At 51.7% G+C, this 19,962-nt stretch overlaps 2 protein-coding genes across 7 annotated transcripts in view; one reads left to right on the top strand and one right to left on the bottom strand.

The window, feature by feature from the left end:
• Mpped1 (metallophosphoesterase domain containing 1) overlaps nt 1-3,242 on the top strand; it is a 76,041-nt gene extending 72,799 nt beyond the window's left edge. For all 4 annotated transcript variants that reach the window (XM_041672527.1, XM_041672524.1, XM_041672525.1 and 1 more), the window contains exon 7: nt 982-3,242. In XM_041672527.1, the coding sequence (XP_041528461.1) occupies nt 982-1,100 (119 nt within the window). In that variant the 3' untranslated portion in view covers nt 1,101-3,242. The remainder of the gene's footprint in view (nt 1-981) is intronic.
• A 3,218-nt stretch (nt 3,243-6,460) lies between these two features.
• Nucleotides 6,461-19,962, bottom strand: part of Efcab6 (EF-hand calcium binding domain 6) — a 173,310-nt gene continuing 159,808 nt past the window's right edge. For all 3 annotated transcript variants that reach the window (XM_041672351.1, XM_041672350.1, XM_041672352.1), the window contains 5 exons: nt 12,741-12,989; nt 11,501-11,651; nt 11,146-11,330; nt 8,358-8,507; nt 6,461-7,141 (listed from right to left, as the gene is read on the bottom strand). In XM_041672351.1, coding sequence (XP_041528285.1) covers nt 7,019-7,141; nt 8,358-8,507; nt 11,146-11,330; nt 11,501-11,651; nt 12,741-12,989 — 858 coding nt within the window. In that variant the 3' untranslated portion in view covers nt 6,461-7,018. The remainder of the gene's footprint in view (nt 7,142-8,357; nt 8,508-11,145; nt 11,331-11,500; nt 11,652-12,740; nt 12,990-19,962) is intronic.

The raw sequence follows: 19,962 nt of genomic DNA, 5'->3' as shown, positions 1-19,962 counted from the left end.
AGTGGTGACAAAGATGCTGTTGGCAGTGACACTGAAGACAGCAAGGATGGTGATGTCATGACAGGGCAGTGCTGGCAATAATGGGGGTGTTGGCGATGGTGATGGCAGTATGACAATTATAACAGTGAGGGTGATGATAGTGATGGTGTCAATGACAGTGGACATGGGGTGGTAGCAGCGGTATGGAGAAGGATTAGGGCTGAAGAGGAGGAGAACACTCAGGGTGCAAACGCTGATGCCATGGTGATAATGGCAGTGTCGGGGACAGCAACAAGGATGGTAGTGATGTAGCCTAGGTGACGGTGCTGATGATGGATGGGTATGGGGATGATGACGCCATGGTGACAAAGATGGCAGTGGTGTTGAGGATAACGGCACTGGTGATGTTGCTGGTCGCGAGATGAGGATGTCGTGGTAATGATGGCAATGGCAGGGATGGTGAGAAAGATGGTGATGTTGAAGATAATGCAGCTGCTGATGTTGGTGACGCTGATGCTGGTGGTCATGGGGATGATGACAGCGATGGGATGGGATGGTAGCTATGATGATGATACAGTGATGTAGCCTATGGACATAGCATCTGAACACACCTGATCATATCTAATGCTATGGGGATACTGGGGACTGTGGAAATCAGGTGACTATTCCTGATCACATCTGATAGCAGTGGACACAGGGAGCATGCTGAGGACACCATGGTGATGATGCTGGTGGCTAGGAAGATGACCTGAGGATGATGACAGTGACTTTTCCTGTGACATGCGTTGCCCTAAGCCCTGCATTTGGGTGGTGACCTCAGCTGGTCCCCCTGGCAGGCTCAGAACCACCCTCTTAGTATCATTTCCATTTAACAGAGAAGGTTTGAGAGCTGCAGTAGCTTGCCCCACACATGTCCTGCCCATGGTGGAAGAATACATGTAGCTGCCACAGCCACTAGACAGCTCCAGATCCTGGCCTGACAAGAGTGTGCTTCCTTTCCAGGCTATGGTGTCATGGCAGACGGGACCACCACCTATGTGAATGCATCCGTATGCACTGTGAACTATCAGCCTGTTAACCCTCCCATAGTCATCGACCTCCCAACACCCCGGAACTCCTGACTGCTCCCCACTCCAGCTCTGCCTGCCCATGTCAGCTCCGTGTATCTGGCCGAGAGCCTGGATCCCCTCACCCGCCTCCTCCCATGCAGAACAGCCCAGACGGTCCATCTGGCCATGGGACCAGCCAGCAATGAGTAGAATCCTTGGGATAAAAGAAATCGCCTTTGACTGTCAGCCTTCTGCCACCCACTGCTGGGGCCTTGAGCAGCCCCATCGGGGCACCGTGCTCACTTCTGTTTTCTGTGTGTCCGTCTGTCCTTCATCGCAGGGCCTCACAGGCTCACAGCCCTCTCTGGTTGGGGAAATGACAGAAGTGTCACCACACCCGATCAGTACCCTCCTGCTCTGAGGAGCCACTGCCCTTGGATGAGTTCTGGGAAGTTTTTATAGACATGTCTTGCTACCCAAGTGCATCTCTGTGGCTGTGAGCCCCACGGTTGGGGGGTATGGCCTGGGCACACACAGCCCTCCCCTGGCTGGAGGAAAAGAGATAGGCCTGCTCCTTGTGTGCAGGGATCTCGGAGTGTTCAGGGACATCTCAGGAATTCCGACAGCCCCTGGCCAGGCCTACAGCCATTGGCTTGGCTTAGTCTCTCTTCTTCCTTAGGACCCTGCTGCCAACGTGGACAGTGGACAGGTGTCCCTAGCTTCTGCTTAGAGCCTGGATCTGGGGGGCTTGGTCCTTCTGGGTGGTTCTTCTGGCTGACTCCTCAATAACAGTGAGGCCATCTTGGGCCCCCTGGGACCACATAACTCTGTAGATCACAACATCCAAGGGGGTTCTGCGGGCTGATCCCCTGTGCCTGGCCATATACATGTCCAATCTGTGTGGCACACACCCCCCTCCACTCCTAACCTGGTTCTGTTCATGTCCACAATGGGCTTCAATTCTTGATGTGATTTCCCCTTCAGAGGATTGTTTGCTGGGCTTGTCAGTACCACCGGTTACCAGGAGGTGGCGCCGTGACAGAGCAGCCCTTGGCACACTGATGGCAAGGCCACCTGGGGTTGCAGCCTTTCTTGGGTTAGGCCTGGGTGAGCCCATCTGCAAGGGACAGAGCCAGCAGGCCCTGGGGCAGGAGTAGGCAGGGTCAGAAGTTGTCATTATTTAAAATGCTGATATTTGTTCTCTGGGGACTATTTTTGCACTTATTCTAATTCTTAGTAACACGTCACAAAAATAATTATTATTTGTCCTGACCCTTGCTGTTTTACACCTTCTGTGTCATGCATCTGACACAAAGGCCTCACTTCCTTGGCCTGGCCCCAGCCTTGGGGACCAGCTATCCTAGTACCTTTCATTCAGTATAATGTTGGTTTATCTATGATCATTCCTGCAAGGTAGATGGGTACTTTTGCCCTGTTATAGAGAAGAGGCCACTGAGGCCAGAGAGACGAGGTCACTCGCCTGAGGATGTACAGCACAAAGTGGGCAGCAACGAGATTAGGACCTCATCTCTGGTCTCCCAGCCCTCACTGTCATCACCAGAGTTCTCTCCACAAGGCAAGGCGCGTGCCAAGACTTTCATTTTAAAGGGTCCTGTTCAAAACTGGCTCGCGTTCATTCTCGATGGAGAGCCCCTTAGACCCTATGGAATTCTGAGCTTCGAGCCTGGTACCCCATCATCGTGTGAGACCCATTTCCAATTCTTTTCCTGCAAATGAATGAGCCAGGCTCATGCAATGGCTCTCTGTGGGTGGGGCTGCATTCCCAGGAGGCCTGTGGTGCCAGGACAGGAGTGCCTCACCGGCCACAGGGCTGCAGGAATCCCGCGTGGGCCAAGTGGTTCTTGGTGTGTCGTGACATTTACAAGGCCTCTTCTCTGTGCCTCAGATGCATGGCATGTTTGGGGCAGAGGAAACGCACCTCCCGTGTGCTGTCTCATCTCTACAGTTTCTATGTGGACCAAGAACTATAAACTTTTAAACAAAGGTTTTTCCTAGGGCATCTTCAGAATATGGCATATTTTTATGTGGAGAAGAAAAGCTGTGGAGGCAGCTATCTTTAAGGGAAAATTCATTGGAAGTCCTCAAGATTTGAAAGATGGCGGCCTGCTCCTCAATCATTTTGGCATAACTTGATTGTGGCTGTAATTTTTTTGTCAAGCATGTCAGACAATAAAGTCTTTGTAAAAAGAAAAAGCCGAGTCCGCCTGACTGCTCTTTCTGTGGGTGTCCCTGGGTCATGAGGGGGCAGAAGGAGGAAGAACCCCGAGTTCTAGAGGCTAAAGACACCCCTGTGTGTTGGTGATGACCCCCACCTCCTGTGTGTGCAGGGGCTGCAGAAGTGGTGTCACAGCAGGGCTGTGCTTGACTGAATGCCTGAGCTCCTAAATGAAGTACGTGGTGTGTCCCAAGCGCTGGCTTGTTCTAAGGTGATACGGCCAACCAGCCCTAGGCAGACAAAAGGATGGATGGATGGATGGATGGATGGAATGATGGGTGGGTGGCACCCCAGTCTGAGTCTCTCCTGGCTACAAATTTCTACCATTTATACACATCCACTATCCAGCTATTCATCTTTCCATATACTCACTCACCCATTGGCTCATACTTTCATATGTCCATTCATCTACTCACCCAGCAAGCTCTCCATCCATCCATCCATCCATCCACCCATTCACCATCCACCCACCCATCTATTCATCCATCCATCCACCCATCCATCCATTCATCCATCCAGCTAACATCTCTCCATCCAAAGAATTATTCATCTATCTATGCATCAGCCAAGCTATCTATCCACACTCATTTGGATCATACACTACTGATGAAACTATTACTTTACCTGACCCCCAGGGTATCCATCCATATCCATCCATCCATCCATCCATCCATCCATATCCATCCATCCATCCATCCATCCATCCATCCACCCATCAAGTTATCCATTCTTCCACTCATCCTATATAACCCACATCCAGCTCTTTATTGATCCAGTCACAACCCTTAGCACCTCCCAAACGGCCTGGCTTGGCTTACAGAAATGCTGGCAGTGACAGAAACAGATTTGGAAGGGAAGATTGGGAAAGGTAGATAGGGTGACAAAGGCCACGGAGAGCCAAGGATGGCAGAAGATGTGGATGCCAGTGGGAGTGTGGAATTCAGAATGGGTGCAAGCAAAAGGCACACAGATCTGTTTGGGCCTCCTGAGCAGGGGGTGACCTGGGGCCATGCGAGGAGGTGTCCTGTGGTCCAGTTGACAAATGACATGGAGTAGAAGCTTCTCTTGGGACACAATTCTGACACAGTAAGTAAAGCCATGGATCTGGGGCAGAAAGGGCCTGAGGAGTGGCCTAGGACGAGCATATAACAACCTCCCATCAACCTCTCCTCAGACTGCCCAAGGCTTCACAGGCCTGCAGCATCCTGCCCCGGAACCTTGATTTCTGAACCGTTGCTCCCGAAAGCCCTGTTCAGTAGGAAGAACCACCACCGACTTCCGCCCATAACCATCGGAGCCACAGTAGCGTTCCTGTACAGGCACGGCCCTCGAAGGCTCTCCGCCTTATTTTCAAGACAGGGTCTCTCCTGAATCTGAAGGTCACCGAGTAGACTAGGCTGGCTGCCTGAATCCGCAGGGACTCACCTGTTGCCCCCTCTCCCAGCACTGAGATTCCGAGCGCGTGTGTGTGTCCAGAAAGCTGCGTCCCCTAATTGGGCCGGGTCTTCTGCCAGCTGTGGTGTTTCAGCCATTCTCCCGTCAGTCCTTATCTCTGGCCATCTGGGGGGAGAGGTGGTTTCTGGGAAGAGATGTTCGGGTCTTCACCCTGGCCCTCTGCAGACAGTGGGCCTCATCCCTTGGCTGGTTCTACAGCTGGGTGTGCATGTGACTGCACCTGGCCCTGTGTTCTTCCTTCTGACGTCTGGTGTCGCCAACAGGCTTGTGGAGGGTCTCTCCCTTTCCTCTGATTTCCTGCCTGACAGCTCCCAGCCTCCTGTCATCTCCCTACTCCTCTCTCTGCGTCTATCCACACCCTGCCGGTCTGCCGCCGTGTCTGGTCTCATTTGCTGACAAGCCCGTTGTGCCACTGTGGTTTGCATTTGCAGCACTTTTCTCGATCCCTTGGTGTTCCTCGCTGCTGGAGTTTCCTATGTGGCCATGCTCTCTGTCTTCCTCTCCCATCACCGTTTATAACAAGCACGTCTGCTCCCTTCACCTTCAGGTGCTTTCCAAAATCCACGTCGAATCCGAGCCTCATGCTTGTCTCTGCAGACTGTCGTTTTGGTTGAAGGCTGGGCGTGTGTACCAAGGGGCTCCCACCCTTCCCCACGCAGGGTCAGGGAGTGAATATTCGGGGCTTTGTGGGCCCCCCTCAAGTCCTGCTTCCTATTGTTGCCACCCTTTCCCCCTCTCAGCTCCTAAACGGTACCAGACTAGAGTGTCTCAGCCACAGGAAGACAGGAGTTGGCTTTGCATTCTGAGGAGGAACTGGCAGAAAGAACAGCAGATTCTGAGTTCAAGGTTGTGTGAGAGTCCGTGCGGGGAAGACAAAGGCCAAGGCACGGGATGGAACGAATGCCAAAGTCTAGGCACGTGTGTGAACACCTACAACCCCCTCACTTCATCCTCCACACAGGATTTCAGTAGGTTGCTCAGCAAACACAGGGACCCTTTGGGTTTCTGGGGTTGGAATGGCAGGGACCAAACCCCCTATGAGCCCAGTGAGGGAGTGCGGTGTATCCCGATCCGATTGGTGTCACGCCAGGCATCTGGCTGACAGTGCTGGGAGCTAGAGATGTGACCAAGTTTAGAAAGTAGGTCTCCCTGCAGAGCTGCTCCCTGGACTCAAGCTATCGGCCAGCTTGCAGCTTTGCTTTCCTCCTGAGAGGGATCCAGAGGCCGTGCCTGACCAGACTAGGTGTGGTCACCAGGTGTGGGTGCAAAGCAGGTCTTCTGTCACACCCTGCCAGTCGGACTCGGTGCCTAGTGCTACTGGGAAGAGGGAGGGATGAGGGAACATCCTGCACTGGGATGCTGCCCTGGACCGTCCCCCAGAGGTCATGGGAGGGTCCCCACCTTGGAAGAAGTGTGGGACTCAGGAGAAGAGGGCAGGGGCGGGGACACTGTCCTAGCTGCTGCTGCTGCTGCTGCATAAACACCATGACCAAAACCAATTTGGGGAGGAAAGGGTTTATTTCATCTTACAGCTCTGAGGTCGCACTCCATCACTGAGGGATGCCAGGGCAGGAACTAGAGGCAGGAACTGATGCAGAGGCCACAGAGGAACTCTGCTTACTAGTTTGCTCCCCATGACTTGCTCAGGCTCAGACTTAGGACCACCTGCCCAGGGGTGGCACTGCTCACAGTGGGCTGGGCCCTGTCATATCAATCATTAATCAAGAAAATGCACTACAGACTGGCCTGCAGGCCAAGCTGACGGAGGAAATTTCCCAGTTGAGGTTCCCTCTGCTCAGATGACTAGCTCGGGCCAAGTTTACAAAAAACTAATCAGGATGGCCATGGCCACGGGGCTCCAGCTGTCCTCTGATTTAAGTCAGAAGTGGGTGGGCAGAAGCAGCCTTGGCTCTTGGATAATGGTACAGGGACCATGGATGGGAGGGGGTGCCCTGCAGGCAGTCGTGAACAAACCCCCAAGAACCCCAAGTTTTACAACATTTTATTAGCAGCAGTTCTTTCAAAGTCTCAAGAGTCGTTCCTGCAAAGACTATTTTATTTGCTCATACTAATGAGTGAGGTAGCCCAAGGCCAGCGGCCACCCTGCGCTGACCCAGGGAGGCCCCAGTGAGGGTTGGAGTAAGAGCCTGCACGTCTCAGGAAGGAGCCTGATGCTGGGTAGGGTTTGGCTATGAAGCCGCTTTGGGGAATTCGCTGCAGCCCTTCATGGTCTGGTTTTGCTAGTCTGGGGACAGACCCCGAGGCCACAGCTGTCCCCAGCGCAGCCCCGCCTGGGTGCCTACTGCAGGAAGGCACGCAGGAAGTCATTGTAGGAGATCTTGGACGACAGCGACTTGTCATAGTACTCGAGCATGTGGAAGAACTCCTCCTCTGACAGGTTGATGCTGTACTGCCGCAGCACCTGGGGGCCAGCAGGTGGGTTAGCAGTGGTGGCAGCTGCAGGTGGACGCCCTTATCCTTAATCCTGAGGTTCAGGGTACAGAGGAGCCCTGGCTGAGGATGCTAGATGCCCACCGTCATCACCTCCTTCCTTTTCAGTGGCAGGACCCAGGACACTTTCTCCGAAGGGACAGGCCATGCCTTTTTCTTAATGTCTGGGAAGAGGTGGGGGCTCCAGAAGCCACCTTGGACCATGAGGTGGGGAGGGAAGCTGGGTGTTGAGCGTGGCAAGACAAAACTGGGTCCCTGACCCCGCTGCTGAGCCAGCTCTGGAAGTCCCATCTCTAGCCTTCTACATAGGAAGAAAGAGCCTTCCTCCTGCAGCTGCTATTGTCTTATTCACTCTTATAGCCCAGACAAATCCTGCTAGAGTTCCCTGATAATATGTAGAAATTAGGGTATTGTTTCTCCCTGTGGCTCACGTTATCACTCATTCCTAAGAAGAATGGACTTAAATATGTCCCAAGAACATGGGCTAAAACACCCCAGGGTCCCAGGACTGAGGGCAGCTGGTGGCCATTGGGCCGAATGGGAGAAAAGCAGAAGGAGGAACCTGAGGCCCCACTCACACCCATGACCCGCACCTCCAGCTCTGCTGAAGACGTCCCCCTCTTACTGTCCTCTCTGCTAGCCATACCCTGCGTCCCCGGGAAGGGGAGAACCCTGATCTTACTGTCTCCTATCTGAAATGGACTGAGACGGACTCCCTGGCTGGAATGATGCTGGCCCCGGTGTGCATGGGAAGCTGGAGTGGCTATGAGTGGGTTGTGGGTGGGAGGCAGAGGGTGGCAGACCCAGAGTTATGTGGCACCCAGGATTAGCTGAAGCTAAATGACTCCACTGTGGGGTGGAGTGGGGCTCCCTGTGTAGGAGGCCACTATCACATGCACACTGTTGGGCTGTCCCAACACTCCCAAGACCCTGATAGGACACAAGAATAGGTAGGGAGCCTAGCAATAGTGTGGTCTCAAAGGAAACACAGGTATTGTGTGTGCATGTACACACACACGCATGCGCGCACAAGCCCACTCCCTGGAGTTTCCATAAGTAAGGGGCAAGCAGGCCATGGCCTGGGCCTCCATGAGCAAGTGCAGGGTCTCTAGAGCTTTCTATGCTGCAGGCCTTTCAGGCCTGGTCCCTGCGCCAGGTCGCCAGAGCCACGGAGAGCAGCGTCTCACCTTCCTGAAGTCAGCCACACTCAGGAGCCCAGTCCCGTTCTCGTCGTAGGTCTTGAATGTACGCCGCATGGGCCTCCAGCAGTGAACAATCTTGGGCTGGATCCGCAGCAAGGCCGAGTAAAAGGACTGCGTCTCCACGCCGGCTTCTTTCTAAAACCAAGATCAGGGATGCATTTGGGAGCTGGGGTGGGGCTGGCGGAGGCACGGCACACTGCCTCCTCAGCTGGCAGCCTGGCCCTGCTCCTGCAATGTGGCTGTTCCGATCTATCGCCTCATGGGTGCAGAGGGTTGTGGGAACACCTCAGAGTTGCCACAGCTGCGGGTAGGGCTTCTTCCTGCCTCCAGTTCTCAGATGGAACCTTGTGGCTGATGGAGGGATCATGATCCCAGCTCGGATCCAGTCACGGCAGGTCCCATTTGTAAGGACAGGGTCATGCAGACACTAGGCCAACTTCAAAGTCATACTGGGGTAAGGACAAAGACGAGGCCTTCTAGCAGGTTCTTTGATGAAGGGCGTTTGGAAAGCTACAGGGTGCAACCATGCGTGGTAATGGAAATTATCACAGCACTGTGCTTATCCCTTTAGGTGCGATGTCTGAGTGTTTTAGCCCCAACACATGTCTGCATAGCATGGAGTGAACTACAGGCAAGAACATGAAGGGAGTCCCAGGAAAGCTCAGACCAACATGGCCCAACATAAAACAAACCAGCGAGGTTCCATTGCTTTCAGTTTGTCATTTAACATCTGGGAAGGAGACACCCCCAGTGCCCAGGGCTTTGCAGGGCAGACTGACAATCTGCCCACCTGCCAGGGCCCTGCGTAGCCTGGCTCACCCACACTGGTGCCCAGCCAACCCTGTCGCTCGCTGTCTGTGGCCCAAGCTGCTTCCCCACGCCATGCTTGCCCCACTCTGTTGGAGTTTCTGAGCAAACTGAAGCCTCCAGAGGAGGAAATCTCCCTTTCAGCTTCCCTGCAATGGGGCTTCTGAGCTGAGGCCGTGGCACACCGTGGCCAGGATGGCCTGGGGCTCTTCTTGAGGTGTGGGGCAGGAAGCCTTTCCAACCAAGGAAGGAGAACCATTCTGTACTCAGTGGACACCCAGGGCAGGGGAATCAGTGGGTGTATTCTGGGACATCTGGCAAGAGCCTGGTCTCCTTGTGACACTCAGAGCTCCCAGCATGGCCCTCCAGACTTTCTAAGGATGGGGAAATATCCTGAGGTGGCCTCTGCTCCAGACAGCCGGTCATCAGCTTGCTCTTCCCAAGAGACCCATCATCTACTCCTCATAGCCCATTCTAGGTCATTTCTAGGAGGGGACTCTGAGGCCAGAGGAGCAGAAGGAGACTAGATTAGGGGAGGCTTTGCAGGGTACAATATCCCCATGGTTCTCCAGCTAGGTTCCTGGGTCCCAAGAATGTCCAAGGAGGACCAGAATGGCATCTCTTACCCATAGGGCTGGGCTAGCTTGAGGTACAGTTGGCTTTGCCTTTCACTGGCTCCTACAGGCAAGCAGCATCTGATAGTGGATCTCACCTAGAACTTCACGGGGCTTCCTGCATGGTTTTTTTTTTTTTTTTGAATGGACCATTTGCTCCAGTCCCTCTGATGGCCGCCCAGAGGGTGTGTGGGTGGGGTGAGGTCATCAGTCCCCACTGAGCTATGAGACTGGAACGGGATTTGCTTGCTCCTGGGCCCTGTGTGAGCTACTCAAGCATGCTCCCCTCTCTACTGCTCAGCAGTGTGCCCAGACGCACTCCTTATCTAACTCAGTATTCCAGACGAGGGAATAGGGGCATAGAACACACTTTGTAGTCCCACGTTCTGGGGAACCGTGAGCACGGCTAGGGTATGATGGAGCTCAGGTAAGCACTGGATGTGGTTGTGATGACGATTTCAAAACAGAATGAAGGGAGAACCAGGGCTACTCTCCTGGTTGGGTCTCAGGGCCTCTGCCATCCTGTGAAGCCATAGATGAGCGTTGCTGGCAAGACAGAAAGAATGCAAAAAGTTTGAGGCCAGCCTGGGTCACATGGTGAGACTCTGTCTCCAAAAGCTTCGCTCCACCAACAAAGAGAAAAGGCAAGGAAGGAAAAAAGGAAGGGCAGTCACAGAGGATGAGCCGGGGTGGTGTGGTGGCGGGGTGTTAGCTGCTCAGGCCCCACCCACACTCAGCCCAGCTCCCCCCCCCCCATACACTCACAGCCAAGTGCTGAAGGTCTAATGTGGCTGTGAGCCCTGGGTCCCCCCACATGCTGGCTTGGCCTTTTCTTTACCCCCAGGCCACTCTGCAGGGAGGAAGCCCTGCCCCAGACTGAGAATGACCACTGTGGGTAGATGGCTCCCTCCAAAAGACTTTCAGGCCCCAGCCCCCAGGCTGTACCTCTAGACTCTGCCCTCAGGGTTCCAGAAGCAGAGGGAAGATTTTTTTTTAAAGAAATCAATTTCTATGACATTTTTAATATCACAGATTTGATGTCCCCAAAGTCTCATCTTTACCCTACCTGTATGAACACGCCCTGACACACAGACCTTGCTATCTTAGCTAACCTCACGGCCTCCTCCCACTGTCCTGGGGCTTCAGGTAGTTGGGGAATGGAAGCGCAGGGTCTCATTCTCAGCACAGATCCTGGGGCACAGCCAGAGATCCAAGGGAGCATTTGTGGGGAGGTGGCGAGTCCTGGCTGGTGCAGGCAGGGCAGGGTCAGGCTGTGTGTCCAGGTCCACCTGTGCTGACAAGCGAGGGGTGCCTGGTTCATAACCCCACAGTCTCCAGGACAACACACCTACCATCTTGTTCGCATTCTGGATCCTCATCCTCCGCATCAGTGAGGTCTCCTTGGCCTTCAGCAGGAGGACACAGCTCTGAATGAAGTCGCAGTAGGCGAACTTGCCGTTGTTCTTCAGGTCATACTTGACAAGGAGCTGCTGGCTCTCCTCTTTGCTGATGTCCAGCTTGAACTTCTCCACAAGAGCTGAGGACCAAGCAGCCCAAAGTGTAATTGGTAGGGATTCAGACATTCTCGTCCTCATTTGGCTACCAGTAGGCTCTACCCAAGAGCACCCGCACAGGTTCCTCCCATCCCACCCCCCTCCAGAGCTGGCAGGACAGAGGCATGTCTCCCCAGGGGAGAGTCAGACGGACCCAGGAACTCTGCTGCAGTGACACTCCCTTGCTTGTCACTGTCCTTCTCCTTGCATTCCTTCAGGAGCTCGCGCCAGCAACCCTGGATCTGCTTGCGGAGCTTGCTCTCAATGGGCTCGCAGTTCTGCAGGGGTGGGGTGCCTGCTGGGGTCTGTGGGGAGGGAGACAATGGGGCTCTCAACTGGAGGTCTCCTGGGGGCAGTCATGGGAACCACAGGGTAGACCTGTGAAGTTCAGCTCTGTCGGCGCCAGGAAAGGAGAGGGACCCTACTTCCGCCCACGAGCCATCTGAAGTCACCCCATAAGAACAGCTTTGGAATTAATACAGCCATGTTGTACTCCTCGACTTGGGATTCCTCCCCCCTCAAGGTCAGCCACAGCAGATGGAGCCTTTCTCAGGCCTACTGCCTCAAAGCTACGATTATTTCCCTGGATTCCCAGGTTAAAGCCCCTTAGTGCCGCTGGTCATCTCTCTCCCCAGATCTCAGCAGAAAGACCAGCAACCTAATCATCTCCCTCCGATGTGTGTGTCTAGGACGTGGCTAGCCTTAAGGACTTTCTGACTCCTTTTCTCCACCACCTCTGACTTCACTGAAGACCACGTTCACTGTCACCCTGAGATCTGTGACACCAGAGCCCCTTTGGGTGGGGACCTTTGTCCATCTGGAGCTGTAGCAAACACCCAGTGCACAGACTGTCTACAGAGACAGTGCCTACCAGGCCCTGCATCTGGGGCCATATTTCTCTAGGCACATGGTGTAAGCACACAGCAGCTGCCTTGTGGGCACTTAGCGTGGTCTCAGGTGCCCTTCCCTGGAGACACTGCTATTCTGCTCAAGGACAAGGGAGGCACTCCCCCCCCCCCCCCCAGAGCTGGGGATGACTCAGGGCTCTGTGTCTCACCTGGCTCCAGTGTAAACTGGGAATCCATTCATCCGTGCAGGTGGTGCCCAAGGTCAGGAGACTGTCCCTCTCAGAGCCAGGCTTCCCACCCATGGATGCTGTGCCCCACTTCGATCTCTTCCTTCCCTTATGGCCTTTTCTAGGTTCCCTTTTCCATTCCGCTCCTCCCCCATCCTCCTCAAACTGCACCCCGCTCCCCACCCCTACTGGAAACTGACACTAGAGCTCCCCCCAGAATCATGAGCCCAATCTGTCAGTCCCCTGCAGTCTGAGGGAGAAACACCCGGCCCGTGTGCATGGATCTGAGGTGACAAGGGACATCAGGCTGGGAACTCACACTGGGGTAACTCCTTGATTTCAACCCGGTTCTGGGGCCCCGAGGAGAGGAGAGGGTGGATCTGGTTCCTTGGGAGACCTCAGGGGCACTGCTTCCCCTCTGGGCAACGGTAGAGTCTCCAGAGTCGCCAAAGTCTCCAGCAGCCATGGGCGACGAGGGTGCTCTCTCAGTGCTGAACCTGCTGAGGAAGTCCTGGTACTTGAGCCTCCCCTTGGCATTGACGGGCATCTCGCTCCACAACCTGTCAAACTAATAGCATTAAGTCAGTCCCAGGGGAGCGTGAACCCGGCCTGAGTCCCCTAGGAGTCCTGGAGGAGTAAAGCCAGAGGTGGCAGGATGTGACTGTGGACCAGGGTTCACGTCAATTAAAAAAAAAAATGAGAAAAATATCCATTTGGTTTCTGCAGGATAGAAGCCTCTGGAAGACTGTGGGGGGAGAAAAGGCAAGACAAGAGGATTATTCATGGCTTCCGCAGGACATTTTTTAATTGAATTGGGTCCTCAGTGAGCAGTTTAAGGCCATTAAATCTTGTGATTAGTCACAGTGACCGAGCTGTGGTGCATAAAAACATTTTAGGAGAAAATGCAAATCAAACCAGGGCCCCATCTCTGTCCCAAGAAAGCTGCTGGCCTCATTCCTCAGCTGTCCCTGCACACCTGAGTCACAGTGGCTCACAGGTGCCACTGCCTTTGCCGCCACAATTTATATCACCCCAAATGTAAGAAATGTCCCTCTTGCAAGATGAAAAGGAAGCATTTGGAAACCAGAGAGAAGTTTATGGCTTTGTGTGGTGACTGTCTGATGCCACAGACCGTATGGAAACTACAGCATGGGACAAAGTGACAGGAGGCTTCCCACGTGAGCTGCTTTGGATGGCTGCAGGTCTTTCAGGGAACCAAGAAGACGGGCTCCTGTCCCCCTACCTGACTGCTTGTGAAACCTCCAGCTGACAGAGCCTGGCTGTCAGCCCCCCAGGGCACAGAGGCCAGGAGGCTGGGCTAAGGGACCGTTTCTGTTCCCCTTGCAGTCTAGAGGTCACCAGAAACATACTTTCCTCCTGGGTGTCTCCTGGGGTTTACCCACAGTTAATGACTTAAAGTGATCAACTCTTGGGCTCCGTCTAAAGTCCCCAAAGACTTGCTAACTGCCATACCAGCCTACCTGTGGGGTTAGACATGTGGGTGCCCCCTTGGGATTAGAGCATCTTTAGATTTGCACCACCCTGACCTGTGCTCAGGCAGGCAGCTTCCATGTGTGGGATTTACAAGTAGGCATGCGTACCAAGCATATTCCCAGAGGTTGGTGTCTGGAGCTGAGAGGATTGGAAGTCATTGAGAAAATTAAAAACAACCCATGATGGGTAATAAGACTCCACAGAGCTGATGAGCTTTGAGGTGAACTAGCCCAGGGCTTCTCCAGCTCTAGGAAGCAGAAACCCCCAGGGAGTCTGCTAAGACCTGCCCACGGGGTTCTGACAACTTCAGAACCTACAGGAAAATTAAAAAAGAATATATTGGAAATATACAAGATTCTGCCAAAAAGCAAGTGAAGTGGACCAACTCGCACGTGGGAGGCTAACAGGTCCCCTGTGTTCTACCCCAGGTTTGCCCTGGTCTCTAGACCCAGCTAGCACCTTTTAGAAGCCTTGATTCTCACAGTGTCCACCCATCTGGCCACTGTGTAGACACAGCCTCATCTGCCAGTTGGGATGATCACTGCTGTGCCATTTGGCCGCTGGTCTCCCTCCTCCCTCCTAGTCCCTATTCTTCCATGGCGCTCTGAGGAACTCTCTCCATCATCACAAAACCCACATCCTCACAGCTCCTTGTGGTGGGTGCAGAACTGCCTCCCAGCAAGGAAACATGTAGCAGCATCTCAACGGCTCTGGCTTTCTCCTCTTTGTGTCTTCTGTTGTCATCTTTGGCCAATGTATTCCTAAAGACAAGTGGCAGATTCCTGTTAACCCCGATTCTTTCTTAGGTTTCTATGGCTGTGACAAGACACCATTACCACTCAGTGTTGGTCTTAGGTTGGCCACTCAGAAGCAGCACGGCTGTCTGTGATGCTCCTGGAACCTCATCTGCAAACGGTGTTATCTTAGCCCAACCTGGTCCCAGGTTCTGCTTGAAACCATCTGCGTGTCCATCTTCCCTTTGTTCTGCTGTGCTCCTCACTGGCCCCAGGTGCTCACTCCACCTCCCCCTGCACTCAACTTTCCTGGCAAAGCTGATCTCGCAACTTCACACAACAGTAGTGTAACAGCTTCCAGATTGCAGCCTACCGATGGCATTCAAAGAAATAAAGTCACCACACGAATGAAGGAACAAGCCAAGGCTGACTCTGCCTTCAGATATCAGAACGGTTAGTGCCCATTCCTGAATGTGTTAAAATCAAGCAGGAGAATTAGCAATGAGAAATACACAACTGACGGGCATTTGAAATGAGGGGAAAATAAAATTCCTTGAAACAAAAAATGCAATCATTGAAAAAAAAGTTCATTAACAGATCACAATCAAAGGCCATACTTCTTAGAAGAAAAATATAGGCAGAAAGAAGAAAGGCCTCAAATGGAATGGGTAAGGAAAGCAATGCTGAACAAACAGCATTGAGGCCAGTGAGCCATACAGATTTAATCTGTAGAGAAAAGTTGCAAGACAAAGATTAGATACTAATAACAATATCATGAAATGCAAGGAGGCCACTGAATCACAGCAACTCAGTATTCTCACAAACCAGAGAGTAAGGGAACCTGGTTTAAAAATTGGTAAGATGTAAGGGTAACAGCCAGTTACTGATGACAAAAGTATGTAGCTTTTGCCAAATAGGCTAGAAAAGGGGTTTTAAAAAGCTCAATCCAAATTATATCAAGAAAATATATTTTCAAACAACATAAAGGAAATAAGAATGGCAGGAAGCTTAATACTGACAACAGAAATAAATGGAAACAACAACTAATGTAAATGAGCCAAACACCCATGTAAAATGGCAGGGATCACCAGAGAAGATGTTTAAGAATCCACTATTCATAAAGCCTACATGCAAAACAGAAATATCAGGGGTGTCAAAGATTTGAAGAAGTTTAAATAGATACATCAAGCAGACACTAAATGAAAGGAAGGCTCAGAGGCCATACTGCTATCACATTAAATAGACTTTAAGATTAAAAGCTATTTTCTTAGAACTTGATATATCTAACACTGAGTTACAAGTATCCACATTTCTGAGCCATTGATGGGCCAAGTTAACAGAGAATAGAGATTCTGAGGCTAGAAGTAGCAGCTGGTTTCAATCAGCAGGTGTAGACCGCTTCATAAGGCTTCATTCAAAACACACCATCTAGCTACAAATGAAACATTTATAAAAAATGACCACACATCCAATCTCAGATAATTCTAATAACTGATAAGATCCAGTCTCATTCTCTAATTAAAATCATGTTCATTTATAAGTTAATAACTCTTTAAAAACACATTCATTCGGGAACAAAAAACCACCCGTATTTCTAAATCAAAGGACCCAAGATGGGAATAAGAGACTAGGAGCTCCATTATAATTTTGCAACTATGTATCAAAATTTGGATGCAGCTAAAGTAGTAATTAGACAGAAATGTACAGTTTCAAGTGCCTATTATGGAAGGAAGAGCAGCTGAAATTCAAAGCCTGCATCCAACCTATGCCAAGGAAGAGGGAACAAGAGAGAGGCTGTCAATACAGCAGGAAGTCCGCAGAGCTGAAAGCCGATCCTCAGAAAAGACTAAGAGCATACACATGGCTGTAGTATGAACTGGGGGGGGGGCAAGTGCTGTGTGGTCCAGCTGTGTGGCACATACAGCAAGAAAAGAGGACACAGATTCCATGGTGAGTCAGTGCATGCCAATCCGAAGCGTGAGAAAAAGTGAACAAATTCATGTAAAAACATAAATCACTAAAGTGTTTGAGCCTGGGTGCCCTGTAACCATCAGAAAAACACACTGGCAGTTAAAATCCCCTTATGGAAAACTCTGGGCCCCGGGAAGCTTATAAGCATTTTTTATCTTCGGGAAGCTGGCAGCCCAGTTCCCAGGCCTCTCTGACAAAAAGAAGAGTTATACAGCCCTAGATTCTACTTACACAGTAGTAGCTTGATTCAAATGAGACACAAGCACGAAGAAGTACAGATGGCTGTCACAACCATCAGCACAACTGTTTTCAGGTTTAGAGGGAGGATGAGGGAGCATGTGCACACGTGGGCGCCTGCCAAGGCTACAAGAGGGCATTGGATTTTCTGGAACTGGCATTATAGGCAGCTGTGAGCCACCATGTAGGTCAGATCCCATCCTAGTCCTCTGCATGAGCAGTCAGTGCTCCTAACCACCGAGTCACCTTGCTAGCCACGGAAACACTTTCAACATGGCCTGACCAGACTGTGCTTACATTTGCTTTAAGACCATGCGGTCCACCAGCACAGCTCACTGCCTGAGAAACTGAATAGGCAAAGCTCGGTGTCTATCTTGATACATGTATCCATGTAGGGGAAGCATTCGATACAACAATGCCTGCCCATGCTTGCTGGGTTTTAGAAAAACAGGCATGCAAAGAACTTAACAATTGATCTTGATCAGGAGTTCCTGACATGTGATATATAAAAGTACCTCTAGGGAAAATAGATCTAACCTCTGAACACTGGAGCATTCCTGTTCAATCGAGGCTAGATACCAGGGAAGCTGTTACAGCTCTGTTTAGATCTGTGGGATCTAGGCATTGCTACAAAGCAAAATAAAAAAAAAAAAGAAGAAGAAGAAGAAGAAGAAGAAGAAGAAGAAGAAGAAGAAGAAGAAGAAGAAGAAGAAGTAGAAGAAGAAGAAGAAGAAGAAGAAGAAGAAGAAGAAGAAGAAGAAGAAGAAGAAGAAGAAGAAATAGGCCTATTAGGCCTATGGGTTGAAAGGACACCTGCCTGCTGGTCAGAACTGGCCTGAGGTATCAGCTCAGGAAACTGGTTGACAAGTTATTCAATGACTGAATTTAACAAAGTTGTTATGACAAAAGCCAACAAAACTTAACTGAAGGTATGAAGTTACAAGTTTTCTTACAATGAAACAAAACAGACATTAAAGACACAAAAGATACCACACAGCAACAACAATAGTGCAGAATGAAAGGGAGCAGACATCTACAGGAAGAGAGGGAGTCTGGGTCAGCGGAGAGGAAGCTCAATTGGTGCAGTCCAATAAACGTCAAAGGCTCCCCTCCGCCCTCCCCCTGGAGGCAGGAACTCCTCAAGCCACACTGGCAGGGAGCTCTTGATGCCCCTGCCTCAGTATGGGCATCACAGGTATGTAGCACCACACGACTTTCCAGGGGAACCCGTGCCGTGGCGCTGGAACACTCACACAAAGCTGAGACTGTGGCAGACACTCCTGACCTGATGGGGCCACAAAGACCTGGGTGCTGGCTATTTACAACGTGGTAGAGCACAGTGGAGTTGGAGCAGACCTCCGTGAAAGAACGGTTGACAGACAGCGCTGGCACTGAAGATGAGGAGGACCAGAGTCGCCAGGACTATGCAGCCCCACTTCACATAGGTGGGCAAACAGGTGCTGCCTACACGGCCAGAAGAGAAAGTGAAAGCTCTGAAAACTTGAGAGAGGACCAGCTGATGATGTTCCTGTACCTTGGGTAAAGTGAGGATGGCTCAACCACAGTTAAGAGTGGAACAGGAGTGAGCTGTGCGTGCGGGGTCCACTCAACTGCAGTGACGCAGTGTATAAAAGAATACACACATACATATAGTGCATGCACACACATACATGTGCATACACATATCCACATATGTACTTACACACTCACACATATGTACATACGATTCAAATTCAACTCCTCCCCAGCTTCTCCTCAATGTCCCTGTGGTTGCTGGCTCTTTTCTTCCGCTCTCTCCAGTCCCTATGACTTTTCAATCTGTTATTCCCAAACTCTGTCTGTCTTTGGCACCCTGAGCCTGCATCTTAGGCTCTTAGCCATGCCCTGTCCACGTTCACCTTGCCCATCCTCCAGCCTCTGCATCCCCCAGCCTCTGCCTTGGGCACTCTTCTTGACAGCTTCACGTGGACAGTTGGCCTTGAACCTCCTTACTCTATGCTGCCCAATACCAACACCTAGCTCCACGGCCACTCACAGACACCGGCACACACTGTGGGATTCAGCTCAGACACCCTCAACCTCTTCTAGTCCCCTCTGTCAATGATCAGTCCTTGATCCCTGCCTTTCATCTCTCTCCACACAGCAGCCAGAGGGCCCCTGTTTAAAGCCACCCATCAGGCCAACTGGCATAGGGTAGGGAAAGCCCTCTCACCTCCCGAGTGAAGAAAAAATGCTCCCATTTGGCTCCTGTCCTACAGGATAGACTCCTGTAGGGAGTCTTGGGCTCATCTCCTCAAAGCACTGGTCATCTGCCAATGGTCCAATCCCATCACAGTTCTGTAATCCATGTCCCTTCTGCTTCCTGCTAACCCTACCTAGTAGCCAGGTTGTCCCTTTGAGGCTACCTGCTCAGAGAGTCTCCCCCAACCCTACTAGTTCCAAGCATGGCTCCCACTCCCTGTCTGTACTCTTTTCCTTCCATGAAAGAAACATAAAGATCATCACTGTCCAAGAGACTGTCTGTTTTACTTAGTATGTTTACTCTCAAAGTTCTCCGAGATGCAGACCCTTCAGGGACAGCTTTGTCATCCAGCTGCTGGTAGCAGGATTAAAACCTGCTGTTCCTGGTTCAAGCTGCTCCTGTCGGCACTGCTCTCTGTCTCTGTGGGCTTGCATCCTGTTGTCAGGGAGACCACAGTCCCCTGCAGGTGCCTGGTCGTGGCCTCTCAGCTCCCACAGGCTCCTTCTCAACAGGCAGTAGCCTGCACTGCTCATATGCTCCGCTTCACTAGCCTCTGATGTCCCTCCTCTGCTGTGATGATTAATACTGACTGTCAACTGGACAGGACCTAGCATCACCTAGGAGACGAACCTCTATACATACCTGTGTAGAGGCTTCTGGATTAGAATAATTAAGAAGTGGAGACATACCCAAAATGTGAGCAGGACCATTTGACGGGTTGGGGTTCTGGGCTGAATAGAAAGTAGGAAGTGACCAGCAGCCACCTCTCTCTCTGCATGCTGGCTGTGCATACAACATGGCAGCTGCCTCAAGCCTCTGTCACCATTGCATCCCCATCATGACAGACTTTGCCTTCCCACTGA

The sequence above is a fragment of the Microtus oregoni genome, unplaced genomic scaffold (genome assembly GCF_018167655.1).
Source record: "Microtus oregoni isolate MIOR12 unplaced genomic scaffold, Mior012 000022F_ref0000154, whole genome shotgun sequence".
NCBI lineage: Eukaryota > Metazoa > Chordata > Mammalia > Rodentia > Cricetidae > Microtus > Microtus oregoni.
This window is presented reverse-complemented; position numbering and strand designations above follow the sequence as displayed.